At 47.4% G+C, this 16421-nt stretch overlaps 2 protein-coding genes across 3 annotated transcripts; one reads left to right on the forward strand and one right to left on the reverse strand.

Moving 5' to 3' along the window:
• Positions 1–1896: 1896 nt before the first annotated feature.
• Positions 1897–14946, forward strand: LOC146336255 (synergin gamma-like). 2 transcript variants are annotated; one of them, XM_084820376.1, is made up of 6 exons: positions 1897–1947; positions 2965–3028; positions 7525–7621; positions 9666–9826; positions 12195–12311; positions 13262–14946. In XM_084820376.1, exons 2-6 carry the CDS (start codon positions 2978–2980, stop codon positions 13370–13372), a joined length of 537 nt encoding a protein of 178 aa, XP_084676502.1. In that variant the 5' UTR covers positions 1897–1947; positions 2965–2977; the 3' UTR covers positions 13373–14946. The 2 variants fall into 2 exon arrangements, with proteins under 2 accessions (XP_084676502.1, XP_084676503.1); XM_084820377.1 differs by having other exon boundaries at positions 12198–12311.
• Positions 14947–15456: 510 nt separating this feature from the next.
• DUSP18 (dual specificity phosphatase 18) lies at positions 15457–16421 on the reverse strand. The gene has a single exon (XM_084820375.1). The coding sequence runs from the start codon at positions 16419–16421 to the stop codon at positions 15855–15857; it is 567 nt and encodes a 188-aa protein (XP_084676501.1). The 3' UTR covers positions 15457–15854.

Consider the following 16421-nt stretch of genomic DNA (forward strand, 5'->3'; position numbering starts at 1 on the left):
TCCGTCTTTGCATTTTTATGTCAAGAAACATCATCCTTGTTGGATGTCTGCTATGCTGCTGGTAAAGGCACAGAACACTTAGCAGGAAAAAAAATGGCAAATGAACTGGTGCAGGGCATCCTCATAGCAGCAGAAAGCTGCATTTGTTGAATTTCTGCCTTACACAGCAATGGAAGTCACACAGTTTCTGAGATGGGGAAAAGTTGGCACCATGAACGAACACACACAACTCTGCTGCACCAGCCCAAATTTCTTAGTTCTTTTTATTTACTTGCATTATGTATGTATTTGCATTACTTGTGTTTTCAGGGCAAGGCCTCCCAAGGCAGCCACACAATGAAAAATTTAAAACAATACAATAAACTTACATAATAAATGATTAAAAACAGCAGCAAAAAGAAATAAATAAAACCAGCCACATACTTTTAAAGCCTTTTTGGCCTTATCTTTTCTAAGCATAACAGACCATGTTAGGCTTTTCCTAATTTGGAAATACTTTTAGTTGCTTATCTCCGTGTCCTTTTCATACTGGTAGAGTCTGAATTCTTAAAGCTGGTGGAAAGGAATTTATTTTTCTGTAAACACACCCAAACGCTGGTCCATCTTTTAGTATTTGGGTTGCCACCTTTTTATTCTCGACCTGCCTCTGTGTCTTTAACAGCAGATTGACCCAAAGCAATTAAAGGCACAATCCTATGCGTGCTCGAATAGAAAACAAAGGCCTACAACTCCCAGCATGCCCCAGCTAGCATGGATGATTGGAGAATGCTGGGAGTTGTAGGCTTTTTTTTTCTATCCAAGCATGCATAGGATTGCGCCCTGAATAGGTGAAGCTTTTACAACCAGAGAGAGCCTTTACCTGCTTAATTTCTTCACAGCTGTTGTTAAAGACACATGAACAAGGCTAGAATTAAAAGTTGATAACTTCCAAACACAACATAGAGCTATGTCTGTGATCAAGCCTCAGAGGATTGTATTCTCAGTCCTTGGAGAGGGTGGGAAATACAAAGATACAATTTACAGCTCACCCTATACCACGTTTACTCAAAAGTAAGCCTCACTGATTATACTACTTCTTTCCAAATGCGTAGTATTGTGTTGTAGCCATTATTCTGAAAAAGAAAGCAGCTACAGCTTAAAATCTGATTTTACTCTGTTTACATTGTTTTTATCAGAACATGTTAAAAAAAACAGTCCATGAGGGGAAAAAAATCAGTCTATAGTTTTATGGATTTTAATGGTTTTATGGCAAGCAGAAATTTGGGCACAGCGATTTATTTCTTTACATTTCTATACTGCCCAATAGCTGAAGCATTCTGGGTGGTTCCAACAATTAAAATTATAAAATACAAGATGATAAAATGCAATATACAAAATTTAAAGTTTAAAACTACAGTATAAAAATAACCAAATAGAACCTAGCAGCTGTGCAAAGATTTAAAATACAGTACCAGATTTAAAACAGCGACTAAAAACTAAAATGCCTGCGAAAATAAAAAGTCTTCTTCTGGTGCTGAAATTGCCTATCGCACCTTCTCCATGACAGGAAAAGCTTCACCTGTTGAATTCATGTCAGGCTGATTTTTAAAGCACAGGATCCGAACGTCAGCTCTACTGCAGTTCCTTGAGCTTTTCTCTCTTTTTTTTGCCCTACTAGGAGTACTGAGTTGTGTTAAACCTCACATATCGTGAAGTCTTGGTGCTTGATGACTCCAAGAGATTAAATTGAACTCAAGTAGGAAAACTTGCCTGCTCGGAATCCAGTTTTTGTCACATGACTCTGGAGCGGCACAAAGCAAAGTCTCTGCAAAGGTGAAGGACCTGACGGGTTCCTGTCCAGCCCCTTTTCCTTGGAGGAGGGTTTAGCTTTAGCAGCTGCCTTTTCCACGTATCTCTTCCACTGCACGCTTTTGTGGCCCAGCTGCGGTCAGCTGTTTGGATCTCTGAGTAAGTAGAGCGTTTGTTAGGAGTCTAACCCAGCTGTGGATTTTCCTCTTGTTTCAGATGTGAACTTGTAGGTCTCTCTCTCTTCTGAGTGAAATTCAGGATAATACAAATGCAAGGTGTGGTAGATGGGCACTGCTATAGATAACAAGCCATCAAGCAGTGGTTAACTCTTTTTTTTTTTTAAGGAAGAAAAAAAAGAAGTGCTGGGGTCCAGGTAGACTTGCTTCCACAACAAAATATGTGGTTTTCAAGCATTAATAGTGTGGCTCATAATGATTAGGGGAAAGTACTTCACTTGGTTGCCAACTTTCAACTATTGTCTGTAACTGTGCCCCTAACAGCATACAATCTTTGCAAATATGAATGGATGTTTATCTCCATCCTCTGGAAAAACAACAGAGCCCTGTGACACCTGTAGTCTATTGTGGCATCAAGGGTAGGCATGGTTGAGCACCTGCTGAGGGCCCACAACCCAACTGGGTCCACTGGCAAGACCTCCCTGGAGTTTTTCCTCCTCTTCACCATTGCAAGTTGCTTGTTGCAACCAACAGCAATTGGTGACAATGGTGGTGAGAAGATTGACTCACTAAGGGAGGGGGTCCATTGAGGGTGTCTTGCCCAAGGGCCCCTAAAAACATGGTGCTGGCAGGGTATTGTGGCATAAGCTTTCATGGGCCACAGACAACTTCATCAGATGCAGTATTTAAGGTGCCACAGGGCTCTAGCGCAAATCTGTGGCCCGCATCCACACTGGAAGGGTCTTCACCCTCTTTTCAACTTGTAGAATGATCAGGTATCTTCTCCTTTCCGGGAGCTGCTCTACCCTGCTTCTGTGCCTTTTAACAATGCCTGACACACAGAAATGTAGCAGACAAAGGTTTTCCTGGGACAGCAATAAAGCTTCAGCTGTTAAAGGCCTGTGCGTTGGACTGCCCATGAATAGAACCAGAAGAAAACATGGCAATGCTGGCTGAACAACACCACGCAACTTGTATTATCTTACTTCTTCATTTCCAGACTGTCAAGGCAGATGGAGTCGGAGACTGCCCATCTGGTGCGATGCCTGCAGCAGATCCATAAGGTAACGTGCCTCTCCACATTCATCTCCAAGCCATCTAGTTCTCTGTCCCCTTGGTCTCCCAGTCACTGCTTCCGGGAGACAGGTGGTGGAGTGATTTTCCTCTCCCTCTTCCCAGTAATCTGTTCTAATCACCATATTCCAGCCCGGGTTTGACTGCATTTTAGCTTCCTACAGGTATGCTGTGAAATGCACCAGTCAATCACATTTGTTTTGCTAAGGCTGGCCTTAACCATACAGCTATGTGAAGCAGTTGGTTCAGGTACTGGATTCCAGATGGGGCACCAGCCATTTTGCTTCCTTAAATATGTGACTGTGTACAGATAAGACAGTTTTCACACACGTAGAGCTTTTCTACACAAGGCTGTTAATTGGCTATGTCTATTTCAGTTTTGTTGCAGAATTGAGATCCTAGCACTATGTGAAGAACATTTCCTTTCCTGCCTTTCTGCTACATGATCTGTAGATGGCACTGCAGTATAGCAGAATAGTGTAAATACACAAGTGAAAAAAGCGTTTTCTTTTGCTATTACAGTTAAATACCGCATTTTTCCTGCTTTAAAAAAAAAAAACCCTCACCGAAAGTGCTTTTTAGACACAGAAGTGAAACTGGAGGGTCACAATATCGTCTCAAAACCCATAAACAACTGTGAGTAGGGAATGACGAGTGCTAAATGCCTCATGTAGAAAAGCCTTTAGGGTGCTTCCAGATGAGTTTTTTTAAATTATACAGTCACAGTGCCTCATTTATGGAATTTATGGGGGTCCGGATGTTGTTGACTTCCATTTGTGAACCTCCTGAGTTTTCCCACCACTTCTTCTATCTTCTTTCTCATGCAAAAAAAAAGAAAATCTGTTAAGGAGAAAAAGACATTAAGCTGTATGATGCCTTCTGAGTGGTAGCACTAAATGGTGGGAAAACATGGGAGGGTTACAGATAGATGTCATCATCCGGCCTTATTCCCCCCTCCAAAAAAAAAAAATCTGGCAGGGCAATCGCACAACAAAATTCTTGTCTGGAAGAGTCTTTAGTGGTAGGCATGTCTGGGGCATTTGATCTTTGCCAGTTCTGATACAAACTGTCCAGATCACACCTCCTGGAATAATGTATGTATTGGAACTTAAATTATCAAATGGCTTTCACAATTCCCAAATGTTCAGATGCAGTTCTTGGCTCCCCCCAAAAAAAGTATCAAATTAAGTTTAGACGTGTATTTTGAGAGAAAATGTGTTTAAATATGAATTTTAAAATGCAAATTCTCATTCAGTTTTTTTTTAAATTACAGATTAATGCAAAAATGGGATTGACCTTGTTAAAGCATTGTCTCTGTGGTTTTGTTGCTGTTTTATTTACTTAAGAGTCCTTCTGAATCAGAAGGCCCATCCATTTCAGCATCCCGTTTCCTACAGTGCCCAGCCCAATGCCCCTGGGAAGCCCACAGGCTGCTGCCTCTATAAAAGGAAGTTACATATACCCATCTTAAGGCGCAATCCTATGCACGTTTATACAGAAAAAGGTCTGCAACTCCCAGCATGCCCCGGCCAGCATGGTTGGCTGGGGCATGCTGGGAGTTGCAGGCCTTTTTTCTGTCTAAACATGCATAGGATTGCATCCTAAGCTACTTCATTCCTATCTTCTCCTTCCAATATTTATTTATTTGGTTTGTACCCTGCCTTTCTACCAAGAAAAATGGCACTTGCGGCGGCTTAGGGCGTAATCCTATGGGGATAGGTGGCCGTCTCTGAACTTGCCTATCCAATGCAGGGCAGGAGAAGCACAGAAGGGATTGTTCCGTCCGCGCTTCTCCTGCCCTGCATTTGTGGCAGAGTGGGGGAGGAGGCTGCCGGACGACACATAGGATGTGTCGTACTGGCATTTCCGCCTTCCCCGCCCTGGAACGCCCTGTTTTGGCCGCTCCTCTTCCGAGCATGGGGCTGTGCGTGTGAGGCAGCAGCAGGGAAGGTTGGTTCTCCAGGAACCAACCTTGGAGTGTGGTCTCTGAGGTCGGTTCCCAGAAAACCACATATCCTATGGCCATCTAGCAGCTGACTAGCGGCCATAGGATTGCTCCCTTGCAGTCATAAATAAATCTTGATTAAAAGAATAATAAAACAAATGCTCTAAAACACAATTTAAAATACAACAGTAACAGAATAAAAACAGCATCCAACTCAACAGACCTGCTTACAATATGCAGGCTGACATCTGGCAACCTATTCTGTGACTTCTGGGCAGTTGCAAATCCCCTTTCTACCCTTTTTACAAACTAAATGTATCTCTTGTTTTCCATTCCTGCTGCGCGTCCCTTGTTGCTGCCTGGGCCCCTGGGTTTTGTTCCATGGCTGGCTGTAATGTTTCCCCCTCTGCCGGTCAGGCCTTGTGCTTGCACCTCCAGCTTGTGGGTGTATTTGGGTCAATCCCTTTGTTTCTTTCCTTTCTCGCGGGACTTGGCACCCTTTAAGAGAACATTATTTATGTCTTGCATAACGTTCTCTGTTTCCGAGGTCTGGGTTTTCAGAGATTTGTTTTCCTTTTTCTATGGCAAGCATTAGAGGGAGGGAGAGAGAGGGAGAGCGAGCAAGAGAGGGGATGATGCTGGTTATGTAAAAATGAACAGATCGGAGAAATGCTAAGCCGTGCCTTGCGCTGGAAGCCTTCCAAGAAAACATTCTAAAAGCCTTCCGCCAGGGCTGTCCGGGGAAGACCTTTCGCTGCCTCATGAGGAGAAGATGGTACACTTCATTCCATTCCATGTACAGAAACCAGCTGGACTGGTGGCTGAATATTACTTCAGTGCTTGGGGCCAGTGGAGGCTGGTGGCTCCGGAGTCAGTGGGGCGGTAAATCCGCTCTGGGTTTCAGTCAGAACTCTAAAGGAGCTATCCAAGGTGTGAAGGTGTAAATCCGCTCCGGATTGCAGTCAGAACCACTCAGAACTCTGGAGAAGCTTTGCACCTTGGGTAGCTCCTTTGGAGTTCTGACTGGAACCCTGAGTGGATTCAGCACCCCACTGACATCGGAACCGTCAGCCTCCACTGGCTTTCGATATGGCTTGTGGCAATCTTGCTGATTTCCAATCTGATTGCAGCGCCGGCCTTTCACACATGCACTGGGCAAGAGAAGGACTGTAGCTCAGTGGCGGAGCGCATGCTTTGTATGCGGAAGGCCCCAGGTTCAGTCCCTGGCATCTCCAGGCAGATCTGGGAAAGACCCCTGCCCGGCAGCATGGAGCCAGTGTAGACGATAAGTCTTGCCAAGAAGTGTTGTCATTTCAACTGCTTGCATGAGGTAGGAACTGCATCGATGAAAAGGAAAGAAGCATCGAGCCTCTGCTTGATTCTTCTCCTCATTCTATGACACCCAGCATAGTCAAGTAAAACACGAAAGCCTTGTTATCACCTCTTTCCCTTCCCAAAGCAAGGAGGGACCATCTGTGACCCTAGCGCTCCAACAGATGACATCATCACTCCTGTTCTGAAAAAGGTCCCTGAGCTGCACCCCCACCGCACTGCATCGCTCCCTCATTTCACCCTCATCGGAGAAGAAGGGAGTTCAGGAAGAGCGTCTTCTTCTTTCTAATGATGTTTTTCAGAGTGTGGCTTCAGGAGCGGGCCAGAGATGTCCCACGAATGTCTAAAGCAGCCTTACTGCTTTACTGTCTGCTCCAGCCTAGTGTCCTCCAGATGTATTGGACTGCAACTCCCATCATTCCCAGCCAGCATGGATGGGAGTCACAGTCCAATACTTCTGGAGGGGACCAGCTCGGGGAAGGTTGCTCTCCTTCTGACTGGCAGTGGCTCCCCGGGGTCTCTGGTAGAGGAAGCCTTTTCCCACCGCCTGCTGGTGCGATCCTTTTAGCTAGAGACGCCACGGATAGAACCCGGGGCTCCCTGCTTGCGCAGCGGCTGCCCTGCCCCGCCCCGCCCCGCCCCTGAGCTGCAGCTCCTGCTTTGTTCCTCCGCTAATGCTGATCTTGAGCGAGGGCCACCCTCCACAGATCCTTGCACGCAGCTGCAGGCATGCGGTGATGCACGAGGCTCTCCGTGCTCTTGCCCATGAAACGGGTCAGTGGTGCTAGTTTGGGCCCGACAGAGAGCAGAGGAAGTTTAGAAAGAGACATAGTTGGGGCCAGGATGGGAGTGTGGTGCGGTGATGACCAGTACAGGCTCCAGGATTTTGAGGACCCTTGAGCAAGATACCCTCAATGGGCCCCTCCCTCACTGAGCCTCCCTTCTCCCTGCCATTGTCACCAGCTGCTCCTGCTGTTCCTGCTCTTCCTCTTCCTCCTCCTCACCACCACCGTTGCCTGGGCCAGAGCGAGAGGCAGGGGAACAAGCAGGTTGCAAGGGCGAAGAGGAGCAGCTCCAGGGGGCTCTTGTCAGGGGGCCCTTGCTGGGGTGGGGGCCCTCGGCAGGAGCCCGACTATGCCTACCCTTGACACCGGCCCTGGGGATGACCGCATGCAGGACTCTGGTCCCTTGTCTCCGTCTCCCCTGCAGGTGATCGGGCAGGCCAATGAAATCCTTGCCAGCGTAAGCCGCCCATCTGTGTGCAGTGAGGTGTTGCTGTCTGCTCCAGGGACTGCGTATATCTTGGGTACGGCACAGATTTACATTTGTCATAAAGGCCTGGTGGTGTGGCCGGTTCTGTCTCCCTTTCCTTGATCTCCTGGATGTGTAATGTGCTCTCTCCATGTTGTGTTTTTCCTGAGACTTATACAGGTGAGCTGTGAGCGTGGATGTCCCAGCTGCTTTTCTGGGCAAGAGTCCTGACTCAACGATAAGAGTGTGATATTCAGTTTACTGCTGATGGAATCACAAGGGAGATGGCAGAAGCAGCCCTATCAGGAGACAATAAGGAAAGATGGCTGCCGCCAGCACTATATTTGGAGTGCCATTGACAGCGCAAGCCCATACACACCGTTCTCAAAAGTAAGTTCTGTTGAGTTCAGTGGGACTTACGTCTAGGCAAGCGTGTGTAGGTTTGCAGGCAAAAAGCAATAGCAGAGTCGGAGAGGGATATCTGACATGCACAGCCCAATCCACCAGCACATTCTCCCAAGGAAGCCCCATTGAAATGAATGGGATTAGCACAGAAGCATTATTGGTTGTCTTCTTAGATTTCACCAAGGGTGCCCACACAATTTCTTCAAACCCATTTTTGCAGTTATAAGGGTCAGAAACATGATGTAAAACATACATCTCTCACTCACTCACTCACACTCTCTCTCTTTGGGATTCTAAACATGTTGAGTTGTGTTCCCAGTATCAAATTCTGTGCATGCAAGGGTTCCTGAGATAATACATGTGAAGCGCTTTGGTGCATTAAAAAAAAAAAGATAAATGCTAATAATTATCACTTCTATGTAGAGTGGTGAAAGGTTAGTACAAACCAAAGAACTCAGCACATGCAAACTACAGAAATAAACCCTTTAAAAAGCATTCGGCGAAAGCCCAGTATACATATGCAGGAGAACAAGGGGTTCAGATCCTGAGACTGATTTCACTTACATTCTGCCTTTCTGCTAAGGAACATAAGTAAGAAGAATATAAGAAGAGCCCTGCTGGATCAGACCAAGGGTCCATCTAGTCCAGCACGCTGTTCACACAGTGGCCAACCAGCTGCCCATGGGAAGCCCACAAGCAGGACACGAGTGCATAGTACTCGCCGCCCCCACCCCCCAGCATTTTATCCTCCCAACAACCCTGTGAGGTAGGTTAGGTGAGACCCAACAACCCTGTGAGGTAGGTTAGTGACTAGTCCAGGATCACCCAGCGAGTTTCATGGCTGAGTAGGGACCTGAACATGGGTCTCCTCAGGTCAAGTCCAACACTCTAACTGCCACAGATGGGAGTGCCAGTTTTGAATGTTCCTCCATGTTAAACATGTCCTCCAATTAAAACTAAACAAACAGATAACCTGGTGTACTTGGGAGAAGCTCTAACTCAGCCTTCTTCCTGCTTTGCTAGCTTTCTGCTTGCAGGGTTTTTTTGGGGGGGGTGTTTTTAATATAGGGGAACATTACATCAGAAGCTGCCTTCTACTGAGCTAGTTCATTGGCCCATCTGGCTCAGGATTGTCTACAGACTGGCGGTAGCTCTCCAGAGTTTGAGAAAAGGTTTTCCCGAGCCCTATTTGGAGATACTGGGGATTGAACCCGGCACCATTTGCAGGCAAAGCAGTGCTCGACAACTGAGCTACAGCCCTCCCTGTGCATTCTACCTGCTGGGAATGGTGCCAGTGCATCCTGCCATTTCGGGACCCTCATTCCCACCTGATTCTGCTAAATGCACACATACCCTGCAAAGCCAGGCCTCAGAGCAGCTTTTCCCAGCCTGGTGGCCTCCAGACGTTTTGGCGTACAACACCCAGCATTGCTGACCTTTGGCTGTGTTTGCTGGGGCTGAAGTCCAGAACGCCTGGAGAGCACCAGGTTGGGGAAGGCTGCCATAGAGAAGGGATGGACAGAAGGCAGATCTCCAGGTGTTTTGGACCAACTCTCAGAAGCCCTTGCCAACATGGCCAGTGGCTAGGAATGCTGGGAGTTGCCGTCCAAAACCTCTGGAGATCTCCTTTCTGCCCTCTCCTGCCTTAGAGTCCTCTGGATGCAACTCCCCTCATGGTTTCTTCTTGGGTGCAGGATTGTCAGAAGTGTACCGGGTCTCCAAGCGCTTGGAAGATGGAATGAAGATTCGGAAACTAGCAAGTGAACTGCTGCAGCGTACTTTGCGTGAAGTGGACATAGCCTGGAATAATCTACTAGCGTTTCTTGTGTTTGGTCAGTCCCTGTTCCAGTTGCTGGTAAGGGATAAGGGGTTCTAGAGCCTGTGTGCAAAATGAGTAGACCTGAAGGGAAGGGGGGGGGGCTTGAAGAGAGAGTCCAAGACAAGGAGACAAATGAGACCCCTGCAGGAAGTGATCACCCCTCTGTTAGTTGCTAATATGTCTGGAGCAGGGGGTGGGTGAGATGCTAAGAGGGGAATTGGGGCTACCATAGAAGCAGACAACTTTTTCTTTGCTGGCATTTACTTGGCCCGTGAACTTGTGGGATAGTGTTGTTATTGGTGGCAGAGTGGAAAATGGATCTGCAAAGAATGGAACTTCAGGAGGGCAGATTCAAGATCAGGTCTTTACTCCAGGTGGCTTAATTCAGAATAACTATCATGGCATGGTTCCAGGGTCAAAATGATGCTCTGCCCCATAAACATAACTATGCATTGGAAGAATAGGAACAAAATCCCCCAACCACCTATTCCATGAAAGAGCCTCTGGGCCATCAAAAGCTCTTATTTCTCTTCTATTTTACTGCATAATACAATGGCTAATATCTTGCGTAAGCAGAGACTGCTGGAGTTCAGAATTCACTGTGTAGGTCTTCATGCTTTTGCAGCAAATGCACCAGCGTTATGATGGGAGGCAGTGCCGGCTCCAGGTTTCGGGGGCCCTTGGGCCCCCTCCCTCAGCAAGTCTCCCTTCTCACCGCCATTGTCACCGGCTGTTCTTACTCCTCGTCCTCATTGCTACTGCGTGCTTGGCAGGCAGAGAGCTGGGGAGCGAGTAGACAGTGGCGTCTGCTGCTTCTCCTTCTCACCACCGCCATTGTCTGAGCCAGGGCAAGAAGCAGATGATCAAGCAGGTTGCAATGGGGAAGATGAGGAGCAGCAACTCCGGGGGGCTCTGGTCAGTGGACCTCCGCCGGGGTATGGGCCCTCAGCAGGTGCCCAACCATGCCTACCCTTGACGCTGGCCCTGTTGGGAAGTGTGAATGATAGATGTGTGCCCTTAAAACCTTGTATATATGTGCGTTGGGGACTCCCAGGCTCATGTATACAAGTGTTTAAGGCCTTGTGTGTTTCATTCACAGTTTACATACATGATGTGTAAAACACTGATCAGTTAACCATGGCAAACATGATTGGCATGTGGGAGGGGCCATAGCCCTGTGGTAGGGCACTTGCTTCGCATGGAGAAGGTCCGAGGTCAATCCCTGGCACCCCCAGTTTAAAGACTTGCAGGATAGCAAGGCTGAGACCCTGCTGGGAGCTTTGGAAGCCACTGCGAGTCAGAGGAAATAGCACTGGCCTAGATGGATGAATGCTCTGACTCCGTATGACAGGAAAGGGTGTAATTAAAATGTCGTGTGATTTTCCTGCCTGAACAAGCCTGCAGTCAGGTTTTGATTCCCAGACCTTCCCAATTTTTCAAATTCTTGGCCAGATCTAATTATTGTTTACTTGGCTGGCTGATTTCTTTATAAAACCATGCCTGCCCCACATTTTCCACCCAAATATGGTCATCAGAGCAGGTTACAAACCAACACAACAATAATAAAACTGTTGATCAAACGATAAAACAAGCAGCAACAGCAGCACCAACACAGCAAAATCCAGAGAAGCAGCAGAGCAACACAAAAGCATCAGACCGTGGCCATAAAAAGCCATTTTCAAACAGAACCATTTCTATTTGCCATGAGTGTATGCGCTCAAAGAGGAGAACCAGGCTTCCTGGGACCCCAAACCCCAGGCACTACTGGGCACTGCTGCCTCAAAGGGGCGGTCGGTCATGCTTCTCTGTCAATTGGACCTCACTTGGCAGATGGGGTGTGCAAAGGACCTCTCCTGGTGACCTCAGCATATGGGAAGAGATGATCCCAAGGATGCTGAGCACATTTAGAACACTCAATGGGATCTTGGGGTGGTGAAAATGGCCCTTCCCTTGACCCTGACCTGGCAATGAACTACTGGAACAGAAACTGTGATCCACTCGCCATGCATAGGAAGCTGCCTTGAAGGCATTTGTCTGTCTAGCCCAGTATTGTCTTTCCAGTGGCTCTCCAGTGTTTCCAACAGGGGTTTCTCCTAGCCCTACCTAGACATGCCAGGACAGCCTTCCCCAACCTGGTGCCCTCCAGATGTGTTGGACTACAACTCCCACCATCTCCAGCCTGTATGGATTGGCCACGCTGGCTGGGGTTGATGGGAGGTGTAGGCCAAGAGCACAGTGATTGCGGAAGGCTGCGCCAGGGACTGAACCCGGGGCTGTCTGGGTGCAAAACATGGACTCTACCTTTGAGGCCTGGCCCCCCCTCGAGTGCCTCCAGTCGCTGATTTTGCTTGTGGAGGAGAGGACAGGTTCCATATCTGGCTTTTTTCCCTGTTGACTCTGCCAGCAGAACTTACAGCTTTTGGAGCCATCCATTGGAAATGATCTTTGCCTGCCTGTTCCTCATCTAGCTCCCAACCAAGTCTGTGGAGTTTGCCTAAGTGAGGTGAAGGAGGAACCCAAGGTAAACTTATTTTATTTGCTTAAAATATTTATATGTTGGTTTCCTATTTAAATATACAATCAAGTCTGCAATAAAAGCCATCCAGTTAAACCAGTAAATGCACACAAATCAAACTGGTGGCATCCACCACCAAATTCAGCAGAACAGATTTTTAAAATCAAGTATAAATCCATTAAATTGAATACCAAAGGGCAGGAGAGGTAGCCCCAAGTCCATATTATCCCACATAAAGGGGCATCACATGATTAAAGACTAGTAGCGGTTTTGTAAGCTTTGGGACAGGAGTCTTTCGTACCCAGCCTTTCCTGTCCTTCTGCATGCAAACCCTTTGCTCTACCATTTTGCTACAGCTCTGTCTCTTTACCGCAGCTCTCTCTCCATCCTGGGACCCTCCAGATGTTTTGAACGCCAACACCCATCAGCCCCACTCAGCATGGCCAGTGGTCAGCAATGCTGGGAGTTGTAGTCCAAAACAACTGGAGAACACTAGCTTGGAGAAGGCTGACGCTTTACAGTAGCCTGCTTCCCCAGGTGGGCTTCCATCCAAGTCCTAACCAGGCCCAACCTGCTGTATTGATGAAGCCCCAGAGCCCGATGATGCTAGTATTATCCGTATCACAATTGGGACCTCTGCTGCCCAAAACCAATTCCACAATGGCAAGCAGAAGTTTGGCAGACATCCACTAAGAAACGCTGCGTCTGCCAGATGTTTTCTAGAGTGGAACCAGGTGGCTGCACTTATCCCTGATTCAAATGCAGACAGCCTGTTGCAAGAATTAACAGTCTGAATGGAGGTGGGGAATGCTGCGTCTTTCCTAGAGTGAAAATTCTACACCGCCCCCCCACCCATTTCTCATTTACTGTAAATCTCTGCAAATTCAGCTTTTGCTTAGCATTGCCAGTGCACATATCCTGCCATTAACTGTCTTTTTAAAAATTTCCCTTGTCAGGTGCATTCTGGAAACTCTGATCCTGCGAAATACCAGGGTAGCTATTATCATGCCAGCTGTGCCAATTTCTGGCTGTACTGTGTGGATTCCACTCTGCCAAGACAGACGTGATCCTTTTTTCTCCTCTAAGTTTCTGAGTGTACTGCAGTCATCCATTTCACGGACAGGCAGGAATGTCTGTAGAATTGCCTCACACCTGGGAAAATGTGGCTGGGAAATGCCAGAGAATGATTTCTTAAGCCTTAAGCCTTCACAGGGGCTGAGAAGTCTCTTTGGAGAGACTAAAGACCAGACTAAAGACATGTGATACCAGACTTTTATCTTTTTGTTTATCAAAATACTCTAATTTTTACCATATACTTTAAAAAGTACCTAACACAGCACCATTTAAATATATTCCAAGCACTCTTCCTTGTATTCAGAATCTCTTTGCAAAACATGTGTAAGTGATGAAACATCAACCTCAGGAGATAAAGTTCAGGCTCTGTTAACATTATAATCAGGTGCATATTTACTCAGAGGCAAGCCCCACTGCCTTCAGTTGCCCTTATTCCCAGGTACGTGTGTATAGGATTGCAGCCCAAAAGTAACATGAGCTGCGCTAGAGTGAAGTATTGCAACCAGTACCTTGACGTAGTTTTAATCAGAACCTTCCTTTGCCATAGGCCCATAGCCAGAGTTATGGTGGGGGTAGAGTGCCTAAGAGAATTTAGAGGGATCATTTGTCAATGCAAAAAACCCTAAATACAAGGGGTCTAAGATGTTTGATGTTTAATAAAATGGAAATGCCGTATGCCCAAGTCAATAAATTATCCTAATGCCTTTCCACTCAATGGCCCTGTTCAGACATCATGCTAAGCCATGATGGTTAGGAGTTTTGAGCTAACCATGTTGCTTAGTGTGATGTCTGAACAGGTGTCTGTCCCAACCATGGTAGTTTATTAACCACAGACTAGCCACGTTCACTAACCACTTGCTGCAAGATGGCTACTGGGCTCTACCGTGGCTTAGCGTGATGTCTGAACAGCCTCTGTGGCTGACAGCTGCCATAGAGCTCCATGGCAAGAGTGGCCAAAGGAGGAGTAGCCACTCATGCCTGAGTGGCAGATCTCTATCTGCTAGGCAGATCTCTGGTCAAGATCCGCCTAGCCACAAATGACATGGCTGCCGTGAGCCCACAGCTATGCCATCCCTGGAAACAGCCCACTGCATGCCAGCAGAGAAGCAAGCGCAGAGCTGCAGCTCACGGCTGCTTGTGCCCTGGCCCACCACCTCTATGGGCACAACCGGGTGCCACCATGTGCGATGGTGCCTGTTACAATGCGACTGCAGAGGCAGTAGCATAAATGGTCGGTGGAAGCGACGGAAGCTGATTCCCGATGGTTGCCCACCTCCATTTGCGCCACAGGGGACGCTTGAATGCGCTGTGCATCGGGCTGGCGGATTGTGGCGGTGAGCAGCAATTATAGGCCTCTGGAATGGGAAAGATGGATCTCAGATCATGTGAGTCCATGCTGAGAGATGCACCCGGGGTCTGTGTGCTGCAGCACAGGGGCCAGCAGGCTGCTGACCCGCCAAGCACCAAAATGGCCGGCGGTGCAAATGCAGCTGGGAAGCATGGATCTGTTCACATGGTCGAACAGCCCATTGTGGCTTCAGCCACGGTGGGCCACAGTGCATGTGGGGGGCCATTTTGAATATTCAAGCAGTGACTGCGGCTTGTCGTGTCATCCAAACCTGGTGGGGTTAAGCAACTCTCGCAGAACCCATGGCCTGTTCTAGGGCTATGCTAGGGTTTTTTAAACCTAGCACAACCCACGCCTGCTGGGTTGCAGTCACAACTTGAATTTTCAGGATGGTGCCTGTGGGTGCCGTGGCACATTATGTCTTAAATAAGCCATGACGAGCTGTGGTAATCAGACGAACCCAGTCCATGGCTTCTATATTTGGTTTGTATCTGGTTAACATACCGTGGTTTCTTGCAGGGATGGATTCAGACACAACGACAAGTCAGGTTTAGACAAATCACACCAGGGATTAATTTTATGTGCAAACCACATTGTTGCCCTGAACACTGGAAAGGAAGACCAGGCTAATTTATTTCTGAGCAGGAAAGAAATTTTGGGGTAGAAATTCTGCATGTACATTTTGCCTGATAGCTCTGGAAGAAAAAGTGCTGTTTTTTTTTTTTTTTTCAATGGACACTAAAATTTAGAGAGAGGCTCAGATCCCTCAAGGGCTGCTACATCCCTGACTTGCTGCTCCTGCCATGACCATGCTTTGCTGCAACACAAAAAAAATATGATTGTGTCTTCCAAAACGAAGCTTTCCAACTTCTCTAAGGACTTATTTTGGAGTCAGGCACAACTGAGGTACAGACCTAATTTTACCCTTTTTCTAATTTTTGTTGTTTTTATTTATAGGAAAAAAAAAAACCCCACACAGAGCCATCCCCTTATCAACAAATCCCGTTTCTGTGCAAGGCTCCACGTTGCACTGAGCCTGACAAGTTCCAAACTCACTAAAGATAGCGTCGATGTTCATTTTGCTCCAACTTGTGCAGCACAGCTGGAAAGCACCAGCCCTGTGATTGTCACAAGGCTATCATTACTCTGACTTCATTTTCATAGAGGTCCGGAATCACCCCCAGCGGAGACTGGACCATCCTGACGCTGGTTTTCCCAAAGAGTTTTTGCTCATACTGGATGAGCTGTTGCCAGAAGCCACTATTTGGCCGGATGATCGGACGGCGAGATTTGACCCAGGCATGCGCATTCACCAGAGACATGGTATGGTACTTCATCAGGAAGGCTATGCAAAGAGCAGCTGACCGGCTGACGCCCGCAACACAATGCACCAGCGTCCTGCCTTGGTTTAATTCCACAGTGTGGATCTTATCAGCTACAGGGTCGAAGAAGTCGTAAAGACGAGATGTGGGAGAGTCTGTTACAGGGACATGTATGTAGTAAATGTCCGGGAAATAGGTATTGACCACCTCCACAGAAACATTAATAACAGTGGTGATTTGGTTGGCATAGAGGAAAAGCTTGTTGTTGGCAGCCTCCCCATTGCTGATGAACAGGCTGTTGGTGATCCGGGACAGGCCATAGACAGACGGGTGCCTGAATAGGATGGGGATGGCTCCAAAAGCTGTATTCAT

This window comes from Heloderma suspectum, chromosome 13 (genome assembly GCF_057233095.1).
Source record: "Heloderma suspectum isolate Gila_16-S chromosome 13, 16-S_ref, whole genome shotgun sequence".
NCBI classification, from domain to species: Eukaryota; Metazoa; Chordata; class Lepidosauria; order Squamata; family Helodermatidae; genus Heloderma; species Heloderma suspectum.